Below are 20,645 nucleotides of genomic sequence, written 5' to 3' on the forward strand. Positions count from 1 at the left end.
AGGTAATGAGTTCCAAGCATTAACAACTCTGTTACAGAAGTCATATTTTCTGCAATCAAGTTTGAAGTGGTTGACATTAAGCTTGAATCTATTTTTTGCTCTTGTAATGTTGTGATTGAAGCTGAAGTAGTCTTTTACAGGAAAGATATTGCAATAGATGATTTTGTGTGTTAAACACAGGTCATGTCGAAGTCGGCGGAGTTGTAAGTTTTCTAATCCCAGGATTTCAAGCCTGGTGATATAAGGTATTTTGTTGTTTTCGGAGGAGCGAAGAACTCTTCTAGTAAAATATTTCTGGATGCGTTCTATTGTATTTATGTCAGAGATGAGGTATGGGTTCCAGACGGATGAGCTGTATTCAAGAACAGATCTGGCAAATGTTTTGTATGCTCTAGTTAGTAGTGTAGAGTTTTTGGAAAAGAAGCTGCGTAAAATTAGGTTTACAACTTTTAGACCCTTTTTTGCTATGCAGTTGTAGTGCGCTTTGGCATTAAGGTCATTTGATATGAGAACTCCAAGATCTTTGACAGGGTGGGGGTCGTCAGTAAGGTAATGACCATCGAGTTTGTACTTGTTGATAGGATTCTTTTTTCCAATATGAGCATTTGCTGGTAGAGATTTGGAGTTTTAGACCAATCGAAACTAAGTCAAAGTCTTCTTGAAGGGTAGAAGTATTGTTAGTGGTATTAAATAGTTTGACATTGTCAGCAAAGAGAACACAATAACTTGAGATGAGGTCACAGAGATCATTTATGTATAGTGTGAAGAGCGTTGAACTAAAAACACCACCTTGGGGAACGCCACTTTTGACAGGAACAGGATTTGATATAAGCGTTGCCAATTTTGACCACTTGTTGTCTGTTTGACAGGAAGGCATTTATCCAATTGTGAAGAGGTCCCAAATGCCGAGGATTTTAGTTTGAGGAGTAGTTTATCATGTACTACTGAATCAAAAGCTTTGCAGAATAATAGATGATTCTATGAGTTAAACTTAGGTCTTGTCGAAGGCGACTGAGTTCTAAGTTTTCTAAACCTAGGATTTCAAGTCTGGTGGGATAAAGTATTTTGTTGTTTTCAGAGGAGTGGAAAACTCTTCTTGTAATATATTTCTGGACACATTCAATTGTATTGATGTCAGAAATGTGGTGTGGGTTCCAGACAGGCGAGCTGTATTCAAAAATTGGCCTAGCAAATGTTTTACATGCTCTGGTTAGTTGTGTAGTGTTTTTGGAAAGAAGCTACACAAGATTAGGTTTACAACTCTTAGAGCCTTTTTTGCTATGTAGTTGCAGTGGGCTTTGGCACTTAAGTCATTTGATATGAAAACTCCAAGGTCTTTGACAGGGTGCGGGTCATCTGTAAGGTAATGTCCTCGCGCTAACACGAAGAATGACACCAGACCCACACTCACGAGGTCCACACAGGATGTCACCACCACACATCCACCCAGAAAGCAGACCCAAACCCACACTGATCAGGAAGCACGACCAAGGACCAGAAGCCAGACCGCAGCTGCAACATTAGCCATTTCAAACCCCTCCAATCCATACATACAGCAGACAGACACCCACTATGAAGATGTAGCACGACCACAAACACGAAGCCAAACAACAGCAATGCAGCTCACCAGCTCAAATCCCCCTGCAACTCAGACTAATCTGAGCACAACCAAGCCCCCACCAACACAGGACACACCCCCAGCCAATCAGAGCACAAAAAAACCCCATCCAATCAGAGCACAGCCAAGCTCCCACCCAATCAGTTCAAACCCCCACTAGCAATTAAAAAGGAAGAAACAGCTGCAATCACACATTGCTCCCAGAAGCACGAAGCTGAATATATATATATATATATAAGTAAAGAATATGCATCAGCTATATTAATTTGATATAATGAAGGGAACAATAGGACAGGAACGGTAGGCCCTTCTGTGCTCTTATGCACGCCCCTTATAGTTCTCTTAGGAATGGGGTGAGGTCAATAGTAGACAGTTTTTGGTTGAAGATTTTGGGATTTTGAGTAGAGACTATGGAGTCAGGTAATGAGTTCCAAGCATTAACAACTCTGTTACAAAAGTCATATTTTCTGCAATCAAGTTTGAAGTGGTTGACATTAAGCTTGAATCTATTTTTTGCTCTTGTAATATTGTGATTGAAGCTGAAGTAGTCTTTTACAGGAAAGATATTGCAATAGATGATTCTATGAGTTAAACTTAGGTCTTGTCAAGGCGACTGAGTTGTAAGTTTTCTAATCCCAGGATTTCAAGTCTGTTGGTATAAGGTGTTTTGTTGTTTTCGGAGGAGCGAAGAACTCTTCTAGTAAAATATTTCTGGATGCGTTCTATTGTATTTATGTCAGAGATGAGGTATGGGTTCCAGACGGATGAGCTGTATTCAAGAACAGATCTGGCAAATGTTTTGTATGCTCTAGTTAGTAGTGTAGAGTTTTTGGAAAAGAAGCTGCGTAAAATTAGGTTTACAACTTTTAGACCCTTTTTTGCTATGCAGTTGTAGTGCGCTTTGGCATTAAGGTCATTTGATATGAGAACTCCAAGATCTTTGACAGGGTGGGGGTCGTCAGTAAGGTAATGACCATCGAGTTTGTACTTGTTGATAGGATTCTTTTTTCCAATATGAGCATTTGCTGGTAGAGATTTGGAGTTTTAGACCAATCGGAAACTAAGTCAAAGTCTTCTTGAAGGGTAGAAGTATTGATAGTGGCATTAAATAGTTTGACATTGTCAGCAAAGAGAACACAATAACTTGAGATGAGGTCACAGAGATCATTTATGTATAGTATGAAGAGCGTTGAACCAAGAACACTACTTTGGGGAACACCACTTTTGACAGGGACAGGATTTGATATAGCGTTGCCAATTTTGACAATTTGTTGTCTGTTTGACAGGAAGGCGTTTATCCAATTGTGAAGAGGTCCCGAAATGCCGTAGGATTTTAGTTTGAGGAGTAGTTTATCATGTACTACTGAATCAAAAGCTTTGCAGAATAATAGATGATTCTATGAGTTAAACTTAGGTCTTGTCGAAGGCGACTGAGTTCTAAGTTTTCTAAACCTAGGATTTCAAGTCTGGTGGGATAAAGTATTTTGTTGTTTTCAGAGGAGTGGAAAACTCTTCTTGTAATATATTTCTGGACACATTCAATTGTATTGATGTCAGAAATGTGGTGTGGGTTCCAGACAGGCGAGCTGTATTCAAAAATTGGCCTAGCAAATGTTTTACATGCTCTGGTTAGTTGTGTAGTGTTTTTGGAAAGAAGCTACACAAGATTAGGTTTACAACTCTTAGAGCCTTTTTTGCTATGTAGTTGCAGTGGGCTTTGGCACTTAAGTCATTTGATATGAAAACTCCAAGGTCTTTGACAGGGTGCGGGTCATCTGTAAGGTAATGTCCTCGCGCTAACACGAAGAATGACACCAGACCCACACTCACAAGGTCCACACAGGATGTCACCACCACACATCCACCCAGAAAGCAGACCCAAACCCACACTGATCAGGAAGCACGACCAAGGACCAGAAGCCAGACCGCAGCTGCAACATTAGCCATTTCAAACCCCTCCAATCCATACATACAGCAGACAGACACCCACTATGAAGATGTAGCACGACCACAAACACGAAGCCAAACAACAGCAATGCAGCTCACCAGCTCAAATCCCCCTGCAACTTAGACTAATCTGAGCACAACCAAGCCCCCACCAACACAGGACACACCCCCAGCCAATCAGAGCACAAAAAAAACCCCATCCAATCAGAGCACAGCCAAGCTCCCACCCAATCAGTTCAAACCCCCACTAGCAGTTAAAAAGGAAGAAACAGCTGCAATCACACATTGCTCCCAGAAGCCTGAAGCTGAAGCCTGAAGATGACGAATGAGACTTCACGAAACGTCGCCAAGACACTTCCAATTTTGCGCGGGAGAAAACCCGAATAACCAAAGACCTACATATATATATATATATATATATATATATATATATATATATATATATATATATATATATATATATATTCTTCATGATATGTTTTTTTATGACAATGTTTGTGTATACTGTTGTGACAAAATGAAATTAAAAAAAAACAATTACTTGAGATATGGTCACAAAGATCATTTATGTATAGTATGAAGAGTGCTGGTCCAGCAACGCTGCCTTGAGGAACGCCACTTTTGACAGGAACAGGATTTGATAGAGCATTGCCAATTTTGACCACTTGTTGTCTGTTTGACAGGAAAGCTCTTATCCAATTGTAAAGGACTCCTGAAATGCCATAGGATTTTAGTTTTAGGAGAAGTTTATCATGTACTACTGAGTCAAAAGCTTTGCAGAAGTCTATGTAGATTGCATCTATTGTTTTGCCTTGATCAAGATTTGTAGTCCATATGTTTTTATAGTGGAGAAGTTGTAAGTTACATGATAATTTTTTTCTGAAACCAAATTGTTTATTAGAGAGTAGGTTGCTTATTTCTAAGTGGAAGGTAATGGATTGGTTGATGATGGATTCCATTACTTTGCAAGTAACGCAGCATAGAAAGATTGGTCTGTAATTTTCAACTAAGCTGGGGTCTCCTTTTTTGAAGATTGAGATGACTGTGGCTAGTGACCAAAGTTTGGGAAGGGAACTGGTCATGAAAGCTTTATCAAAGATTATGCTTAGGGGTTCTGCTATATTAGTGGAAAGCTTTTTTAAGAAGTATGCACATAGTCCATCAGGTCCAATAGATAGAGATGGTTTCAAGTTATGAAGAGCTTTTCCAACATTATGTTCTGTGAAATCTGTATGTGTTAAGTCATCATACTCATTGCTGGTACGATTTGGGAATGTTCATAACAATATATGTAGGTATCATACAAAAAGATTATATAATATATAAACACATATATAGGTAAATATAAGGAGGTATAAGCATATATGTATATAGGAAGAAGAAAAGAAAAACAATAGGACAGGAACGGTAGGCACGTTTTGTGCGCTTATGCACGCCCCTTATGGTCCCCTTAGGAATGGGGTGAGGTCAATAATAAACAGTTTTTGGTTGAAGATTTTAGGATTATGGGAAAAGACCATAGAGTCAGCTAAAGTATTCCAAGCACGATTCTGTTACAGAAGTCATATTTTCTGCAATCTAGATTAAAGTGGTTGACATTAAGTTTAAATCTATTGGTTGCTCTAGTATTATTGCAATTGAAGCTGAAGTAGTCTTTAATAGGAAGGACATTACAATAGATGATTCTGTGAGTTAAACTTAGGTCTTGTTGTAGGCGACGGAGTTTCAAGTTTTCTAAGCCTAGGATTTCAAGTCTGGTGGGATAAGGTATTTTGTTGTTTTCAGAGGAATGGAGAACTCTTCTTGTAAAATATTTCTGGACACGTTCAATTGTATTGATGTCAGAGATGTGGTGAGAGTTCCAAACAGGCGAGCTGTATTCTAGAATTGGTCTAGCAAATGTTTTATATGCTCTGGTTAGTAGTGTGGTGTTTTTGGAAAAGAAGCTACGCAAGATTAGGTTTACAACTCTTAGAGCTTTTTTTGCTATGTAGTTGCAGTGGGCTTTGGCACTTAGATCATTTGACATGAAAACTCCGAGGTCTTTAACGGGAATGGGGTCATCTGTAAGGTAATGTCCATCTAGTATGTACTTAGTGTTTGGGTTCTTTTTTCCTATATGTAAGACTGAGCATTTGCTGGTTGAGATTTGGATATGTGTCATCACTGTTAACAAAAACTGAGCCAAAGAATGTGTTAAAGAGGTTTGCTTTAACTGGTTCGTCATTGCATTCATTGCATTCATTAGAATCTTTTAGTGGTGAGATGGATCTTGAGTCTTTAAGTTTATTGTTCACAAAATTATAAAAGGCATGATTGGAATTTGTGCGCAGAAGGTCCTCTTCTTGCTTGGCATGGTAATTTGTGCATTCAGTTTTTATTTGGTTGCATATATTTCTGTAGCGGTTTTTGAAATTTGCTAAATAGCCCTTTTTGTTTCTTCTCCAGAGGGATTTTTTTTTTGATATGGGTAGTTTGCTTTTCCTGATGATGGTGGTCGTTTGTGGTACGTATAGTTTAATGACTCTATTGATTTCAAGTAGAGAAACTCTATAGTGGTCTTCAGCAGTTATACAGGTTGAGAACAGATTTTGCCAGTCCAGAGATGAGAGATCGTTGTTTATAAGGTCATAGTTGGCTTTTTTGAAGTTGTAGTTAGGAATACTATTGTTATGACAATTTGTGTAAGGCATATATTGAGACGAAAGTCAATCATGCAGTGGTCGCTGTTGGAAAAGGGTTCTTTTATTTGTAGTCCATAAATTGAGTTTGAGTTGTTGCAGAAGATGAGGTCAAGGCAATTTCTGAGTCTTGTATTGTTAGTTACAAGTTGTTCAAGACCTAGGTTTGTAACAGTGTTGTATAGTGTAGTATGGATTGGATCAGTTGTAAATTCATTAGTTATCCAGTTAATAAGTGGTAGATTAAGGTCACCCAGGAAGATGAGAGGATATGGGCAAGAGGTAGCCCATGTTAGCAGTGAGGTTAACATATTTGCATGGGTAATGTCGTAGTCAGGGGCTCTGTAGCATAGTAAGAATCGAAGTGTGGTGTTAAGGGATAGGTCACATACAATAGTTTCAGGAAGATAAAGTTTATGTGCAACTTCAATGTTTTTTAGATTCAGTGACTTTTTGTAAAAAATAGCCACTCCACCACCTCTTCGGTTTTCACGATCTGATCGATAAACTTGATATTCTTTGTTTGAAATAATGGAGTCAGGGAGGGATGAGTTCAGCCATGTTTCACAAACAAATATAATATCAAATGTACCACTGTTTAACAACAATTTGCATTTAAGATCTGTAATGATTGGTGTTGAAGAGGTAAGGGGCGTGCATACCTAGTTTTGAATGTTAGTTGATTGAGGGATATGTATAAATTTCTTAAATTTTTCAGGCTCATTTAATAAGTTTTTAATTGATATTTTAACTTTGTATATTGTATATTGTTCTTTGTTGGTTTTATTCTGCCTGTACACCGCCCTGAGTCCTTCGGGAGAAGGGCGGTATAAAAATCAAATAAATATAAATATAAATATATAACAGGTGGTTGTATAGGTGGTTGGATGGGTGGATGGATGTTTTGGGTGGTGAGTGTTTGGATGTTGGAATTGTAAAAGTAAAGAAGGGACTTTGTATCATTTATGATGGACATATGAATTTTAGAGTATGATTCATATTTTAATACGGAAAATTTTGAAAATGAAGATAAAGATGAAACCAGAAATCTTCCTTTTGGACCTAATGGAAAAAGACCTGGATAAAAAATTTGGAACTTTGTTACTAAATATGTTGATAGCAGCAAGACTATTGTACACGTAAAAATGGAAGGACAGTTCAATTCCTTCCATGAATGAATGGTTGCAGAAGCTAATGGAGTTGGCTGAAACGGCAAAACTGATTCTTTTGATTAAAGAAAAGAATATAAATACTTTTGTTTCCACATAGAGACCGCTTCTGAACTTTGTGCTTGAAGTGGAAAAGAATGAAACTTTGATTTTGGGTTTTACCAATTAGACTGATGGATCATTTTAGAAATGGCTAGTTTATATTATTATGAAAAGCAAAAAGTTATGATTTGATGTTAGTGCCTTATTTCAGTGCAACAGAGAATCAGAAGTCAATGCTTCTTTTTCTTTTTTCCTCACTCTTCTTCCCCTTCTTTCTCCCCACTGTTTTCCTATTTTCTTTTGTATTTTGTATCTTATCTTATAACTCCATAAAAATGTTAATAGGAAAAAATTACCAAAATGTCATCAGTATAAACAAAAATTTATACCCTGCTAATGTAAACCACAATAGTTAAATATTGTCTTATCACAGTGGCCAAAGGTTTGAAAATCATATTAAATAGCGAAGAAGAAAATCCTTCTCATACGCCACATTGTAATTTTAAAAAATCTGAAATTTAATAAATGTCAATCAACTGGACAAACTCCTGTGGAGAACTCCATCTAATCATAATCTGCTTTAAAAGCCAAATTGTTTTCTGCATCTAAAACATTAATATTCCAGAGTCAATTAATATTGATTAATAATTAATTAATAATTAATTAATAATTAATAATAATAATAATTTAATAATTTAATATAATATAAATATATAATAATATAATATAATATAATGTATAATATAATATAATATAAAAATAATTATTTAATAATAATTATTAAATAATTAATAATTAATAATAATAATAATAATAATAATAATAATAATAATTAATTAATAAACATTAATATTCCAGAGTCAATTCTATCCTTGGCTATATCTGTTGTATATTGTATATTGTATATTATATCCATTGTATAAGGCAATCCTTATGATTTATATTGATATATTGACCATCAATTGTGTTGTAAATGTTGCACCTTGATGAACGTATCTTTTCTTTTATGTACACAGAGAGCATATGCACCAAGACAAATTCCTTGTGTGTCCAATCACACTTGGCCAATAAAATTCTATTCTTCTATTCTTCTTCTTCTTCTATCAAACGCTCTACCATCATCCCAGTGCCAAAGAAGCCCACCATCAAGGAACTGAATGACTACAGACCAGTTGCTTTAACATCTGTAGTCATGAAAACCTTTGAAAGGCTAGTGCTTTCCTACTTGAAAACCATCACGGATCCGCTATTAGACCCCTTGCAATTTGCATACCGAGCAAATACATCAACAGATGATGCTGTTAATATGGCTCTGCACTACATCCTACAACATCTTGAGTCTCCAAAGACCTATGCAAGGGTCCTCTTTGTAGACTTTAGTTCAGCATTCAATACCATCATTCCAGACATTCTTCTAACTAAGCTAAACCAGCTACAGGTACCGGAACAGACTTGTAAGTGGATCACAAGCTTCCTAACAAACAGGAAGCAGCAGGTGAAGCTAAGCAAGATCACATCAAATACCTGTACAATTAGCACAGGGGCCCCCCAAGGCTGTGTGCTCTCCCCACTTCTTTTCTCTCTGTATACCAATGACTGCATCTCCAACGATCCATCTGTCAAGCTATTGAAGTTCACAGATGACACAACAGTGATTGGTCTCATTCAAGACAATGACGAATCCACATATAGACGAGAGGTCGAACGACTAGCCTTGTGGTGCAACCAAAACAATCTGGAACTGAACACACTCAAAACCGTAGAAATGGTGGTAGACTTTAGGAGAAACCCTTCCATACTTCCACCTCTCACAATACTAGGCAACACAGTATCAACAGTAGAAACCTTTAAATTTCTAGGTTCTATCATATTGCAAGATCTAAAATGGACAGCTAACATCAAAAACATCATCAAAAAAGGACCACAAAGAATGTTCTTTCTGCGCCAACTCAGTAAGCTCAAACTGCCCAAGGAGCTGCTGATTCAGTTCTACAGAGAATTATTGAGTCTGTCATTTGCACCTCTATAACTGTCTGATTTGGTTCTGCAACCCAACAAGAAAGACACAGATTTCAGAGGATAATTAGAACTGCAGAAAAAAATAATTGCTACCAACCTGCCTTCCATTGAGGACCTGTATACTGCACGAATCAAGAAGAGGGCCGTGAAAATATTTATAGATCCCTCACATCCAGGACATAAACTGTTTCAACTCCTACCCTCAAAACGACGCTATAGAGCACTGCACATCAGAACAACTAGACACAAGAACAGTTTTTTCCGGAAGGCCATCACTCTGCTAAACAAATAATTCCCTCAACACTGTCAAACTATTTACTAAATCTGCACTACTATTAATCTTCTCATAGTTCCCATCACCAATCTCTTTCCACTTATGACTGTATGACTATAACTTGTTGCTGGCAATCCTTATGATTTATATTGATATATTGACCATCAATTGTGTTGTAAATGTTGTACCTTGATGAACGTATCTTTTCTTTTATGTACACTGAGAGCATATGCACCAAGACAAATTCCTTGTGTGTCCAATCACACTTGGCCAATAAAAATTCTATTCTATTCTATTCTATTCTATTCTATTCTATTCTATTCTATTCTATTCTATTCTATTCTATTCTATATCCATTGTATCAATTAATAACAATAAATTACTTCATGCCTAATGATTTTTGATAAATCCAATCTGGCAGGGAAAGGTTTTATCTGGTAAGACCTTCTGCAAGACTCTAGCCAGCATGACAGATAAAATCTATGGAATAGGTCTATAATTAGAATTAAAATTAGGATCCTTGTCTAGTTTTAAAATCAATCTTATATGTGTGTCATGTAATGATGATGACCATTTACCGTCTTTAAAAATGCATTATACCTTCGAAAGTATAAGAACCCACAGACCTGTAAATTTTCAATAGTATTCCACTGAAAAATATCTCCACCCAGAACTTTTCCATTTTGCAATGACTGAATAGAATCTTAAGAGTTACTGGAACAGACTTGTAAGTGGATCACAAGCTTCCTAACAAACAGGAAGCAGCAGGTGAAGCTAAGCAAGATCACATCAAATACCTGTACAATTACACAGGGGGGCCCCCAAGGCTGTGTACTCTCCCCACTTCTCTTCTCTCTGTATACCAATGACTGCATCTCCAATGATCCATCTGTTAAGCTACTGAAGTTCACAGATGACACAACAGTGATTGGTCTCATTCGAGACAATGACGAATCCACATATAGACGAGAGGTCGAACGACTAGCCTTGTGGTGCAACCAAAACAATCTGGAACTGAACACACTCAAAACCGTAGAAATGGTGGTAGACTTTAGGAGAAACCCTTCCATACTTCCACCTCTCACAATACTAGACAACACAGTATCAACAGTAGAAACCTTCAAATTTCTAGGTTCTATCATATCGCAAGATCTAAAATGGACAGCTAACATCAAAAACATCATTAAAAAAGGACAACAAAGAATGTTCTTTCTGCGCCAACTCAGTAAGCTCAAACTGCCCAAGGAGCTGCTGATCGAGTTCTACAGAGGAATTATTGAGTTTGTCATTTGCACCTCTATAACTGTCTGGTTTGGTTCTGCAACCCAACAAGAAAACACAGACTTCAGAGGATAATTAGAACTGCAGAAAAAATAATTGCTACCAACCTGCCTTCCATTGAGGACCTGTATACTGCACGAATCAAGAAGAGGGCCGTGAAAATATTTACAGATCCCTCACATCCTGGACATAAACTGTTTCAACTCCTACCCTCAAAACGACGCTATAGAGCACTGCACACCAGAACAACTAGACACAAGAACAGTTTTTCCCCGAAGGCCATCACTCTGCTAAACAAATAATTCCCTCAACACTGTCAAACTATTTACTAAATCTGCACTACTATTAATCTTCTCATAGTTCCCATCACCAATCTCTTTCCACTTATGACTGTATGACTGTAACTTGTTGCTGGCAATCCTTATGATTTATATTGATATATTGACCATCAATTGTGTTGTAAATGTTGTACCTTGATGAACGTATCTTTTCTTTTATGTACACTGAGAGCATATGCACCAAGACAAATTCCTTGTGTGTCCAATCACACTTGGCCAATAAAATTCTATTCTATTCTATTCTATTCTATTCTATTCTATTCTATTCTATTCTATTCTATTCTATTCTATTCTATATCCATTGTATCAATTAATAACAATAAATTACTTCATGCCTAATGATTTTTGATAAATCCAATCTGGCAGGGAAAGGTTTTATCTGGTAAGACCTTCTGCAAGACTCTAGCCAGCATGACAGATAAAATCTATGGAATAGGTCTATAATTAGAATTAAAATTAGGATCCTTGTCTAGTTTTAAAATCAATCTTATATGTGTGTCATGTAATGATGATGACCATTTACCGTCTTTAAAAATGCATTATACCTTCGAAAGTATAAGAACCCACAGACCTGTAAATTTTCAATAGTATTCCACTGAAAAATATCTCCACCCAGAACTTTTCCATTTTGCAATGACTGAATAGAATCTTAAGAGTTACAGGAATGACAGCTGCTTTCAACGTGTCAGTATTATCTAACAACAAATTATCCAAATTCTCATCCAAATTATAAACAGAATTACCTTTTTATATATGTTTATAAAACTGATTAATAGCAAGAGAATCAAAAACAGTCTGTTCATTCTCAAAAACTACTTCAGAAATTAAACTCTGCTTATTTTGTTGCTTCAAAGATGTGCTACCAAACTTTCTAGGTCTTTCATCAGACTCCCAATATTTTAATTTTAAACTATTCAGTGAAAATTCTGACATTCCCACTTGCAGTTGTTAAAGGAGCTCAGAGGTTTTTAAGCAGACAGAGCAAAAGAGCTGCCTAAGGAAGGATTTTCTGAAAACCCATAAAGGATTTCGGCTCCCATTCGAGGATGGTAGGTAAATCTTAATGGGACTGCTGGAATAGAGCTGAAATCTTCAGAATTTGAGTTCTGCAGCCCATCAGAGATTTCCCCTCTTTGCCAGGACAACAGCTGATATCCTTCATGGGATTGCAGGGAGAAGAATTGAAATTCAACTCCATTCCTGCAGCCCATGAAGGATTTCAGCTCCTTTTTGTCCACTCCACTTGCAGCCTTCTCTGCCAATTTCTTCACTGATTTTGTGGGGAAGCTAGCAGAAAAAAATGCAAATAGCAATCATACAATAATTGGGCACTTGGCAACTGCTCATAGGCCATCGTAACTTAAATGACCAGTTGTAAGTTAAGTACAGTAATTCCAAATGAGGGGATGAAGTGAATGTCATACATCTACCAACTGGAAGTCTTGCTTTTAAGTCTGAAATAATTTCCAGCTTTGATTACAACTATATATGTTTTTCTGTACGTTTCTAGATCTATCAAATATTAAATTTGTCTTTTAGAATCAGATATTTAGAACGGTCATATTAGACTGGTCCATCCCCAGACACTGATGGACCAAAATGGGTTCCAGAAGGAACTGGAGATATCCTGAAGGATTTGCTTCACAGTCTTGCCAAACCCTTAGTAACAGCCTGGAACCAAAAGGCTATTGAGGCTTTGACAAGATCACACCTATGCAACCTCTTGTGACCTCTCACTTCCGTTGTTCCCTGAGGTTCATGAAGGAACTGAGGGTTTTGAAATGGATTAAGAGATATCGAGTGCCACTAGTGGAAAACGAATGATGACTCCGACTGCTCATGTGTATTCACGCCTATCGTTTAGTGATAAGAGTGGTAAAACAAAATTATTTCTCTGTTCTCATTGCATCCTCAGAGTGTTGCCCATTGACCCTGTTCCAGATCATCTGATCACTCCTAGCCCAGGGGAGCTTGGCCAATCATCTTCAGGGTCATGCAGAAAAATTTGTTGAACACCTGTTGATTAAAATTGCTCAGATTTGTTTCCAGTTAGATGCTGGTGCTAGTCCTTATGAGATGCCTAGGGAGACATCTTACCCAGCAATTTGACCCTTTTGAACCTAAGGAAGTGGACAAGATCCTCTGGCTGTCAAAGCAACTACCTTTCAATTAGTCCCTTTCATTTTCTTCCTTTTTATTATTTAAAGCTGCCTAGAATAGCCCCAATGCAAGATAGAAGACAAATAAATTTAACAAACAAAAAAGCAAATAAATAAATGCTACATCGTGTCCTCTTGCCACATACAGTCACATTACATAATTCCAGATCTTTTTATAGACCCATATAAATTAATAAGAGCAACATCTAATTTAAAAATCCTCAATTTAGTAAAATGCCCATCTAAATCAATATATACTTGCATTGTTACTATGTTAATCTCTTTCCCAATAACGTAATTGTCTTAGGCCTTTTCGCACTAATGTAAGAAAACCTGCCATTTCCTTTCCAATAAGAGATTCTTGTAGAAATATAACATCAGTTTTGTATCTATTTATCACTTTAAATCAACATTTTTTTATATTGCCTCAGTATCCTCAACTTAAGCATCTAAATGGTTTTATTATACTTACTTATAGAATCCATAATGAACAAACCATCTTTAAGACCATTGAATATTAAACTTACCAGTAGATGAATAGATACTATGTAGTACCAAATTTATTAACACTATTAATGATTTAAATACTGCTTCTGTACATCCTTATCAAACCAATAATAAACAAAGAAAAAAGTCCTCTTTGAATTCCATAGAGAATTAATTCATCTTATCACCCCCCTGGTGATAGTGGTTACAGAAGATGGGGTGGCTTACTTTTTCACATGATTGTATGTTCAGATTTTATTTTTGTTAAACATAGCTGAAACCCAGTATTGTTAACTTTGACTTGCAAGTTTTCAAAGATTTCAGTTAATATTAGTGAGTGAATCTTCAACTTCATATTAAGCATGGCTCAATAAATTACTTCATCTTTTTAAAATCAGATTTTACTTATTAGCTTTGCAATAAAAACCATAGCAAGCACTTTTTTCTATGCAGGATCTCTCTCCTTCAATCAAAAAAGAAGCAATATAAAATCCTGATCAATGTTGGTTGTTTATTTAACACAAATTACTGCACAATATTGCAAATGTAATGTACTATATTAATGTAAGACCTAAGCAAGCATTAAAAACAAGTTACAACTGCGCTAGAGAGTTGTTTGTTCTTTAACAATATTATTTTCACAATATTTATCATTTTAAATTATAAAGAGCTTATTAATAGCCTGAGAACTTTCCAGATGACTTTGGCCGTTATTATTCTCAGCTACTTTATTCATCTCTCAGGCATAGATAATAGCCTGGGTCAGACAGCTGTTATGAAAGATTATGAATACCTAGTGCAATCAATATGATGAATGAAAATAAAGTTGGCACCAGTGGGATGATTTAATATAAGCAGAATGACAATATAAATATAGCACTCAATAACAGAAGTATAAAGGATAATAGTATCATTCTTATGCAGAAAAAAACAGATGGGAATACATCTATTCCCGCTATGCCTCTTCCTCTTTTACCTTCTCATAATGTTATAAAAAGAATTATAAAATCTCTGGGGATCTTTCACTTTAACATTGTGGAGTAAGATAGCTTGCGCCAAACCATTGCTGACTAAATATTATTCCTTTATATGCTTTCTATTTATTATTTCTTATTAAATCTTAACAAGGAACAATTTAACATCCAAACATTCTATTCTTTAAATAAAATACTACAAACCAAAACAAAATCAATTGAGTATATATACACAGATGGTCTTCGCTTAATGACTGCCTTGTTTAGTGATCATTTAAAATTACAATGGTGCTGATTCACAGTGGTGGAATTTATTTATTTTTACTACCAGTTCAGTGGGCGTGGCTTGGTGGGTGTGTGGCTTGGTGGGCATGACAGGGGAAGAATACTGCAAAATCTCCATTCTCAGCCCACTTTAGGGGAAGGATACTGCAAAATCCCCATTCCCATCATACTCCTGGAGGAAGGATATTGCAAAATCTCCATTCCCACCCCACTCTGGGGACAGCCAGAGGTGATATTTGCCGGTTCTCCAAACTACTCAACTACGGTACTTCTGCTACTGGTTCTCCAGAACCTATCAGAACCTGCTGAATGACACCCTGGTGCTGAAAAAGTAATATTTTGATCAGTCCCTCCACTTACAACCATTACAGAATCTCCAGTGTCATATGACCAAGATTTGATGATTTCCAACCTGGACAAATGGATGGAAGATGGAATGGGGATCTACCCAAAACCCTGTCTTCCCTTGGCATCGAGCCAGCTCAGCTTGGACGGGGGTTGGTCAGCAGAGGCCTCCAGCCTGGCAATCCTGCGCAGGGAAGGCGGAGGTTTGCAGGCTCTATCATATTGCCAAAGAGGAGTTTTAGAAATATTTAAATAAAACAATTCACTCTACAAATCAATCATGTTCTAAAGATGTTATAAAAGAAGAGCAAGAGGAAAAAACCACTCAAGTAATTGGAAGAGGGATGAGTAATTCAGAGATGCAATTATGTGTAAAAGTTACCAAACCATTGAGACTGCTTCACAAGTATCTGACAGTATAAAGAACTTTATTATCATCTTTATTATGGTTATTATTATCTTTATTATTATTATGGTTTAAATACAAGTCTTCCAGTGCATTTGAAAGAAAAGTTCCAAGTTAATCTACAACTCTCAAGAGAACAAGTTTGGAGTTTTTTCTTTATGAATACTAACAAAGTTGAGAATCTCTAGAAAAAAATAGAATTTTATAATTATTTGATAGACATACCAGAGAAGAAAAAGATTTTACTTTATGAGGATAAGCGGAAGGAAGTGACTTAAATTTAATGAGCTTATTGTAATTAGGATGGATTTTTACTGGTCTGATATACGTAATTGAAGGAAAGCTCTAATTTTGTATTTATAAAATTGGTTTAGAAATGGGCCTTTTCTTTTTTTCCTTTATATATAATGCTTTATATATAATTCCTAAAGTTTGTAAAATAATATTGAAAGAGAATATGAAAGTATATATGTTAAGAGGAAGTTAAAAATAGATGTGCTAAAATGTTTTAATTTTAGAAATATTTTCAAAGAATAGTTTAGAGTTTTAAAATGAAGGTTTAAAAAAGTTTTTTCCCTTTAAGGTTAAAGAATCTGAAAGAGTGTAGTGCATTTTATTAAAAATGTCACCATAAAAATATTTTTAATAGTCTAATTCTTATAATATCACCATATCACATGAACATTTGGAATTCTTGCCCAAAATAAACACAATAATTTAGATGAGAATATGAAACTCTAGTCAATTTAGCATTTCAGCCATTGCCATTTAGATTTGTGGAGTGTTAATACCATGTTATAAAGCTTTTGTAAGACCACACTTGGAAGATTATATCCAGTTTTGATTGCTACGATATAACAAAGATGTTGAGACTCTAGAAAGAGTGCAGAAAAGAGCAAAAAATGATTAGGTGATTTTTAATTTGGGGGTTATCATTCATAAGGGACATGTCTGACATAGTGTCCATAAATTCCATATTGCTGATCTCTGGATTATGAGAAGGGATAAAAATAAAACATTTTTAATTATGAGGGAATGATTCATATAAAAGAAAATGTAAACGTTTACTGCAGCCTAAAATGTATTAAAACAATTTGTGTTTAACAATTAAGGTTTATTTGGGGCAGATTTGTATGACTGTTGTATAATCATGTATTTGTGTGTGTATGTGTCTGCCTGCCTGCCTGCCTGCCTACCTTCCTATCTCTCTATATTTATCCTCAATGAATACATACATACATACATACATACATACATACATACATACACAGAATAAAAGGGATTGTTTCAGTATAGTTAATATCTTCTTTTCTGTATGGTATGTAAACTACTGTTTAGTTACTATTTCTTCTCACTAACTGCATACGAAAGAAGCAAAATCCAACTTCAACAAATTAGATTCAAGCTTTACTTGGATTGTGTGTTTTGGGAAGACCTTGACAAAAACACACACCACACACTGCATACATGTAGCTCAAATAGAATCTTAATATTTGCCATACAGTAAAAATTTTCTCTATAACACAATTGATAAGAGCTCGGATGGAAGAAATGTGAGTATTGTATTAGATGTTTACAATATTCTTTTGTCCTATATAATGCAGGATTATAGGATTTGTTGGATTAGTTATACTGTTACAGTGGTGGAATATATGACAGTGTCATGATAAATATTTAATAAAAAATAGCTAAGAAAATCAAGGGGACATTGTCTAATAATCAAAAGAAAAGTTAATGGAAAAGATTGTGGCACCAAATGCAATTTTTATTGAATGAATTTTTATATGGAAAATGCCATTCTACTATTGACCTGCTAAGAAAACATTACATGCCAAATGTCATTAGCAATAGCAATAGTGTTTAGACATATATAACATTCTGTAGTGCTTTACTGAGTGATTTACAGAGCCAGCATATTGCCCCCAACAATCTGGGTCCTCAGTTTACCAACCTCAGAAGGATGGAAGGCTGAGTCAACCTTGAGCTAGTCAGGACTGAATTCCTGGCTGTGGGCAGTCAGCCTGCAATACTACATTCTAACCACTGCACCACCATAGCTCCTGTTAATTAACCTTAACCCTCTAAATGTTGCCTATTAATGTTATATGAAGATTATAGTGGGGACATATACATGTACACCTACATACATGTACGCAGATATAGATTAAGATTATTGTAAAATTTGAACAGCTGTCACCATATATTTTTTAAACAAATGACTAATTGTCACATAATTTAATTAATTAATTAATTAATTAAGAAAAACAATATATGAGAATCTCTACAGACTAAAAACAATATAGTTTTCTGCATTTGTCTTGCCTGTATCAGAGTCCTTACCTGTTGTTTCAGTGCTTCCAAAGATTCAAATTCTAGCCTTGCCAATTTTATTTGAATATCTTGGGGTTTGTCAGCAATCACATAGGACATAAGGAATTTCACTGCTAGGGCTAAATGCTGAAAAAAAATAGATGAATAAAATAGCATTCAGGGATGAGATTTTAGTATCTTGATGTTGTGCTGAAATATTCACTTTAGTTCAACAGCTAGTAATAATTTGAAGAACCCTGTTTCTGGGATACTCGTAGAAAGAAGAAAAAATTATCTATGGCAGATTCCTCTTGATATTCACATAGAAGCCTATATAATTATTATTTTCTTCTATTCAATTTGTCTGTTCAGTTGGAGACTGCTTGGACAAGTCCTTGCAGTTTCCTTGGTAAGGCTTTTACAGAAGTGGTTTGCCCTTTTCTCCTGAGAGAAAGTGACCAGCCCAAGTTTACCCAGCTATCTTTGTGACTAAAATAGAACTAGAACTCATACACTCCTAGTTTTTAGCCTTAACCAGTACATCAAACTGGCTCTGAAATAATACAATTATTTATAAATAAATAATTAAAATTAAAATTCATTTTAATTCTGAGCCATTTAGTAATTGTTACATTTTAATTAGTTTTAATTGTATATATTTTGTATTTTATTTTGGCTGTACACCGCCCTGAGTCCTTCGGGAGAAGGGCGGTATAAAAATTTAATAAATAAATAAATAAATAAATAAATAAATAAATAAATAAATAAATAAATAAATAATAAAATTGCTCAACTAGACTGTAATGATATCAAAGTTTTCACATAAAGGCAGATTATCCCAAATAACTATTTTACAATTATAGTTTTAAAAGCAGAAAACTTTTAAAGTATATGCATTCAAAATCAAATTGTAAAAATCTGGCATTGTAGAGCTGGCTTGTGGGTTCAAGTTGCAATAAACACAATTCATATATGTCATGGATTTTGAGCTTTCATTTCCCTTCCCATTACCAGAATATAAAGCTACAATAAGATAAATATGATGTAATGATACTATGGAAATATTATTAATAATTACAGTATAAATAGTATTTAATTTATAATAAAAACAGTAATAATAATAACAACAACAACAGAGTTGGAAGGGACCTTGGAGGTCTTCTAGTCCAACCCCCTGCTGAGGCAGGAAACCGTACACCATTTCAGACAAATGGCTATCCAACATTTTCTTAAAAATTTCCAGTGTTGGAGCATTCACAACTTCTGCAGGCAAGTCGTTCCACTTATTAATTGTTCTAACTGTCAGGAAATTTCTCCTTAGTTCTAAGTTGCTTCTTTCCTTGATCAGTTTCCACCCATTGCTTCTTGTTCTACCCTCAGGTGCTTTGGAGAACAGCCCAACTCCCACTTCTCTGTGGCAGCCCCTGAGATATTGGAACACTGCTATCATGTCTCCCGTAGTTCTTCTTTTCATTAAACTAGACATACTGAGTTCCTGCAACCGTTATTCATATGTTTTAGCCTCCAGTCCACTAATCATCTTTGTTGCTCTTCTCTGCACTCTTTCTAGAGTCTCAACATCTTTTTTACATCGCGGTGACCAAAACTGAATGCAATATTCCAAGTGTGGCCTTACCAAGGCATTATAAAGTGGCACTAATACTTCACGTGATCTTGATTCTATCCCTCTGTTTATGCAGCCTAGAACTGTGTGGGCTTTTTTAGCAGCAGCTGCACACTGCTGGCTCATATCTAAATGGTTGTCCACTAGAACTCCAAGATCCCTCTCACAGTTACTACTATTGAGCAAGGTACCATATATACAGTACCTGTGCATTTTTTTTTTGCCTAAATGTAGAACCTTACTTTTTTCACTGTTGAATTTCATTTTGTTAGATAGCGCCCAATGTTCAAGTCTGTCAAGATGCTTTTGTAACTTGATCCTATCTTCTGGCTATTCCTGCCAGCTTGGTGTCATCTGCAAATTTGATGAGTTCCCCATCTATCCCCTTGACCAAGTCATTGATGAAGATGTTGAAGAGTACTGGGCCTAAAACAGAGCCTTGGGGTTCTCCACTACATACTTCCCTCCATGTGGATGTAGTTCCATTGAGGACTACACGTTGAGTGCAGTTGGTCAGCCAGTTGCGAATCCATCTAGTGGTGGTGCTGTCTAACCCACATTTTTCTACTTTATCTAGTAGTAGGTTATGCATATATTATACAGCTACCCTCTCAATAAATGACACTAAATGGAAAACTATTAAATAAAAGCAATTGCAAACATTAATATTCATAGTAGCCAAGAAAT

General features: G+C 35.7%; 1 protein-coding gene across 3 annotated transcripts in view; it reads right to left on the bottom strand.

Annotated features, from left to right (window-relative positions):
• The window catches only part of ANO10 (anoctamin 10), a 173,235-nt gene that overhangs the window by 57,702 nt on the left and 94,888 nt on the right, over positions 1–20,645 (bottom strand). For all 3 annotated transcript variants that reach the window (XM_058181673.1, XM_058181672.1, XM_058181671.1), the window contains exon 12: positions 18,365–18,481. In XM_058181673.1, the coding sequence (XP_058037656.1) occupies positions 18,365–18,481 (117 nt within the window). The remainder of the gene's footprint in view (positions 1–18,364; positions 18,482–20,645) is intronic.

The sequence above is a fragment of the Ahaetulla prasina genome, chromosome 4 (assembly GCF_028640845.1).
Source record: "Ahaetulla prasina isolate Xishuangbanna chromosome 4, ASM2864084v1, whole genome shotgun sequence".
NCBI classification, from domain to species: Eukaryota; Metazoa; Chordata; class Lepidosauria; order Squamata; family Colubridae; genus Ahaetulla; species Ahaetulla prasina.